We start from the raw sequence: 6,145 nt of genomic DNA, 5'->3' as shown, positions 1-6,145 counted from the left end.
TTGTACAGATCATGGTAATTCCTTTCAAGCCTGTGTCACACTATTGAATATGCAGAGAACCAGGGATTTCGACTTACTGGTTAATTAATTGACCACGGTACCTTCCTATTGCCTTATTTCACCTCATATTATTAGAACCATACACACTTCAGTATTCCGCTAACAGCATCTTTCACCCTGTGCAACAAAAACACGCACAGCAGAATAGAACCAGCATTTTCAGGGTTAATTTCTCAGGCATGCGGGCTATTAAGAAAATACAAGTTGGCCAGGGATTAACATCTGCCATGAGACTGAAATAGACGGGCTCAAGAGGAAGACTTAGCTGGTTGGTCAGGCTACTTAGTGCAATCAGAATTAAGATAAGGCTGGGTATTTCACTGCTTAAGAAACAACACGAATAAAAGAACACAAAGTAACACTATGGTGACATAAAACCTATTTGGGAATCCGAACAGTAACATGATCCAAAAGTGACGACTTCTCAATTCGTAATCAACAACAGCTTAACTCAACGAATCGCTAGAAGTTAATTAATAGGTATCATTTTGATGAATATTGATTGAATAAAAAATAGTTGTTATTATCGTGTACACACGGTGCGATGTGGCGACTGCCGGTCGCAATTCGGGACCGGCAGGAAGGGAGGGACAGCGCAGGCGGCGGGGGACATGCAGCATTGAGCCGCATGGCACTCCTTTCAATCTAGTAGATCACAGCAGAAATAGACCTAAGGTAAGATATATGTATATATATATATATATATATATATATATATATATATATATATATATATATATATATATATCTATACATGACTGATTATTTCAGCAAGCATTCTAATAACTGGCACAGATCTCACTAACTCGTATGTTACTACCATAATGCCGAAAAGGGCCGGACACCCTTTTGACAGCTGGTGTAGAGGAACTATAACTTTTCATTCATTTTCTAAAGATAAAGATGAAAAAGATACAATTAAAAACTGATGAGCTGCTGGATGAAGACTATGTTTAGAAAACATTTTGGCTTCCTTAAGTCGCTGGGTTCCTCTGTTGCCCCTCAGGAGAACCTGTCACCCTTTGAACTTCTTTGTAATGGTCCATTAGCTCCTTCCCATGCTATCTCTTTGATGTACAATCTTCTCTCTGAAGATCCAAGCCTCCGTCAACCGCACTTTACTAAAACATGGGACTTGGTGAAGAGGTAGAGGAGAACAACTGGGCTAAGATATTTTGCCTGCTTCAAGCCTGCTCTCCTAGTGTCAGGGAGACCCAGTATGAACTAGTATCTCGTTGGTATAGATGCCCTGACGTACTCTCTAAAATGGGGATTGGTGTACCTAATACCTGCTGGCAACCCACTTCATATATGGTGGCAATGCTCACTTCTCTGCCCTTTTTGGTCAGAAGTCCTTAGAATTTATGCTATTATCATAGGTGGACCTGTCCCTTCTGATCCACTGTTCTGGCTATTCCACTGGTCCTCTGCCCAGATTGCGAGATACAAGAAAGCCTTGCTCTGTCATTTAAACAATGCCGCTAAATCGGTCATTCCGGTGTGTTGGCATTCCTCCGCTCCCCCAACAATTAGAGACATTATTGCGCCTAAACCACCTTAAGAAAAGATCCCGCCCCCTTTGGTTTGAAAGTAGATTCCAATATGCTCTGTCTGACCTACCCTTTGTCCCACTGAATGACTTTGCGAGTGACATTGCCCTCTTATGCTAGGTACACACCAGGACGACTAGGGCACGATTCTGTCAATTTAGATCCGATTCCGACCGGTTGTATGCAGATTGTGTGTACTATCGTGTGTTTTTGCCATTTATTTGATCCGATTCCGATCCAATGCGCGTTCACGCCGCTCGTTTGGTCGCATCTTTGGTCCTACGTGCTGCAGGTAGGATCCGTCAATCCCAGGCCGACCGACCGTCAATCGTATGCAGATCGTGAGTGTTTTTTGCCGCCTCCGTCGTCCGTCCGTCGGTGCGTCCGTCGTTTGATCCAGCCTATTTGAGTGGCATTTCCTAAACACTCCCCCGGCGCCATGTTTTTCCACATAGCAAACAGCGCTGGCGCAGCAGTTGGACTCTCCTTCTTGTCTCATCTCCCAGAACAACAACCTGGTATGTTTGCACTCCCAATGCTCTTCTATGCATGCCCACTGTTGCCACCAATGTATATAGTGTGTATAAAGCACTGGTTTGGCAACCGTGCACCCGACCATGTCACTTTTGTTTTTTTGGGTGGGCCCCATCTGTGTGTGTATACATATAACCAATGGCCACCATTGCAGTATTCCAAGCACTCCTCTCTGCTAGGCCCCATTCACCTGTGTGTGTGTGTTTGTGTATATATAGATATATATACATAAACCATTGTCCACCATTGCAGTATTCCATGCACTCCTCTCTGCTAGGCCCCATTCACCTGTGTGTGTGTGTTTGTGTATATATAGATATATATACATAAACCATTGTCCACCATTGCAGTATTCCATGCACTCCTCTCTGCTAGGCCCCATTCACCTGTGTGTGTGTGTTTGTGTATATATAGATATATATACATAAACCATTGTCCACCATTGCAGTATTCCATGCACTCCTCTCTGCTAGGCCCCATTCACCTGTGTGTGTGTGTTTGTGTATATATAGATATATATACATAAACCATTGTCCACCATTGCAGTATTCCATGCACTCCTCTCTGCTAGGCCCCATTCACCTGTGTGTGTGTGTTTGTGTATATATAGATATATATACATAAACCATTGTCCACCATTGCAGTATTCCATGCACTCCTCTCTGCTAGGCCCCATTCACCTGTGTGTGTGTGTTTGTGTATATATAGATATATATACATAAACCATTGTCCACCATTGCAGTATTCCATGCACTCCTCTCTGCTAGGCCCCATTCACCTGTGTGTGTGAATAGCAATCTGCACAATAAAATGTATAGTGGTTTTCATAAAAGTTTATTAACATTTTAAATACTTAAAACATAAGAACTAGGTAACTGGTGTAACTATAAAAATTTAAATATGAAACAAAACATGGGTATAACTATAACTATAAAAATTTAAATATGAAACAAAACAAACAACTAAAATGGTTTTATCTTTTTACAGTCCCAATGTCCAACGCAAAGGAACAAGAGTTTTTGGAAGGGTTTATTGAAAAATATCGTACACACGAATGCCTGTGGAGAACCAAATCCAAGGAGTATTCAAACAAAATGAAAAGAAACCAAGCCTTGGAGGAGTTGGCACGCTACAGTCTTCCATTTCATCCAGAGGCCAATGTTGAATGGGTGAGGAAACGCATCCAGAATATGCGCACGGTGTTCTTAAAGGAACACAAGAAGATGGAGGCTGCAAAGAAGTCTGGTGCTGGAGTCGACGAGATGTATCAAACATCGCTCTGGTACTATGACCGGTTGACATTCACCCTCAGCCAGGAGTCGATGAGGACAGGAGTAGTCCTTATGGTAGAACATGAAAACCAAGAAGTCACGGCGCAGGAGGAGGAGGAGAATTCGCAGTCTGCATCGGTGAGTCTATTTTTTTGGCTATCTAATTGATTCCTCCTGCCAATCCACAGCGCCCTCCCCATTAAAGTAGGCCATGTACTCTTCCCTCACCTGTTTGGCTCGTGCACTCCCTGTGTAGCGTTGTGTTGGGGTTTGCAAGGAGGATATCTGCACTACCTCCTCTGGCAGTTCTTGGTCTTCTTGGAGTGCTGTGCCTGTAGCCCTTTGCTGTGTGGCTTTTCTGCGGAGCAAATTGTGCAGGACACAGCACGCCGTGACAACCCAGTCAATTTTGTCCACCCTCAGGTTAATGGCAGTGTGGAAAATGCGAAACCGGCTTGCCAGGATGCCAAAAGCATTTTCCACAACACGCCGTGCCCTGGATAGCCTGTAGTTAAAGATCCTTTTGTCATGGTTCAACCCCCTTTGCGCATATGGCTTCATGACATGCTCGTGCAGGCCAAAAGCCTCGTCAGCCACAAAAACAAAGTTAAGCCCCTGTTTAGTTTCCTGGACAGACGGCAAGTGAAGGGTGTTCGCTATGAGCCTTTCGTAGAACTTTGTGTCCTTGAAAGTGCCACCATCCGATGCACGGCCATTCCTTCCTACATCCAGGAAGATAAACTCATAGTTCGCATTAACAACAGCCATTAGTACAATGCTAAAATAGCCCTTGTAATTAAAATAGTAGGAACCACTATTGATAGGCTGGGCTATGCGGACATGTTTGCCATCAATGGCTCCACCGCAATTTGGGAAGTTCCATCGCTGTTCAAACTCCTCTGCGATGACTTTCCATTCATTCACGCTGGTAGGGAACTGAAATTAGAAGTAAATAGAATTGATTAGTAAACATGTTCAATTTTTTTACAGCTTGGTGACTACCCACCTGCAACCCCAGACCTATCTGTCCTATCTGAGAATGCATGCACATCGAACGAAGTTCCTACTCCGGCACGCACTCCGCCACCCACCCTGGAACCCACTCCACCACTCCCCCGTGCCAAAAAAATGCGTGGCAAAGGAAAAAAAGGAGAAGCAGCGGCACATGAAGAATTTATGATGCGGGCACATCAAGTCCTGCAAAGAAACCCGGACAAACATGACAACTACTTCACTTATGTGGCAGAGTGTGTTCGCAACATGGCTCCTAACCAGCAACTTACTTTTGAAAAGTTATGCATGGAGTTGGTGTATAATGGCAGTTTAGGGTATCTCAACAGTGGCACTAAAATAGTTGGCATTGGTAGTGCACCAGACACACCACTGTCATTAGAATCACCAGTGCCTACTCCGCCTGCCACCGTAGCAGGCCAGTCGAGCACAATTCCAACACATACCCAGTCAACACCTACACAGCCTTCTCAACCCCCCCAGTACCGTCAATTCTACAGTTCTTTACTGATAGAAGATCCAGAGTGTCCTGTTTTTGAGGATCTGTCTTAAAAAATAGGCTACTTTATCATTTACCATCGACATGGTCTCAGCTGCAGGTATGTGATGGCCACTGCTCACATGGCGTATGGCGCACATCAATGGGGCCGGGACCATTGCATCTGCGCCATGCGCCATGTGGGCCGCAGCCTTTACATATCTGCAGCAGACATCCTCTGCCACACAGTACCTTATCCCTACTGTTGTAAGGGCCTGTTTCAGAAGTTACCAGAGTGTCTTTTTTTTCTTTTTATATGCTGCTACCTGTACCTGCATTACCAGAGGGAGAACAGGATTCTCCTCAATCTGGATAGCAAACTCCATTTATTACCCTTTTGTCTTTGCCAATAGTATGGGGTACTGTGCGGCAGACATGGTCTCAGCTGCAGGTATGTGATGGCCACTGCTCACATGGCGTATGGCGCACATCAATGGGGCCGGGACCATTGCATCTGCGCCATGCGCTATGTGGGCCGCAGCCTTTACTTATCTGCGGCAGACATCCTCTGCCACACAGTAGCCCGTACTTATTGGGAAAGTTTAAACTGGGTCATACATACTTAAATCTTTATATATAGTGTGTGTTTTTGTACAATATCTTTTATATATGGTATTATAATATATTTGTGTTGACACAATCTATTTACTATTTTACATGTTTTAACCATGAAAGGCCTAAAAAACCTGTTTCTGTCCTAGGCCTAAATTATAAATAAAAATATTTTGTTTGCACAATAAAGTGTACAGTGTATATTTCATCTTACCTTGCAATACTGGTACTGCAGCACCTTCACAATGGCTTTGCAGGTCTCCGGGATGATGAGGCCCAAAGCTTGCGGGGAGATGAGGGATCCAAACTTTAGGTCAGCAAGAGACCGTCCTGTCGCCAGAAACCTCAGGGTCACCACCAGCCGTTCCTCAGCAGGGATAGCCATGCGATACTTGGTATCCTGCTTCTCGATGTGGGGAGTCACCAGACGCAGCAATTCCTGGAATGTGGCATCATCCATCCTCAAGAAGTTACGAAAATCGTCTGGGTTATTCTCCCTGATGTCCCTGAGCAGTGGCATGTGCGAACGAGTCTGACGCTGAAGTAGCCACTGCTTTGTCCAGCATGATCTTTCTCTCCTGCGCTGGGCTCTCTGACGCCTGAGCTTCAAAACTGCATAATAGAGCAGG

At 44.5% G+C, this 6,145-nt stretch overlaps 1 protein-coding gene across 1 annotated transcript; it reads left to right on the top strand.

The window, feature by feature from the left end:
* Positions 1 to 2,765: 2,765 nt before the first annotated feature.
* On the top strand, positions 2,766 to 5,402 carry LOC146049324 (uncharacterized). The gene is made up of 2 exons (XM_083165794.1): positions 2,766 to 3,553; positions 4,406 to 5,402. Exons 1-2 carry the CDS (start codon positions 3,089 to 3,091, stop codon positions 4,976 to 4,978), a joined length of 1,038 nt encoding a protein of 345 aa, XP_083021920.1. The 5' UTR covers positions 2,766 to 3,088; the 3' UTR covers positions 4,979 to 5,402.
* Positions 5,403 to 6,145: the final 743 nt, after the last annotated feature.

The sequence above is a fragment of the Crinia signifera genome, chromosome 12, assembly GCF_055691185.1.
Source record: "Crinia signifera chromosome 12, ASM5569118v1, whole genome shotgun sequence".
Taxonomy (NCBI): Eukaryota; Metazoa; Chordata; class Amphibia; order Anura; family Myobatrachidae; genus Crinia; species Crinia signifera.
The sequence above is the reverse complement of the archived record's forward strand: the minus strand, read 5'-3'. Positions and strand labels throughout refer to the sequence as shown.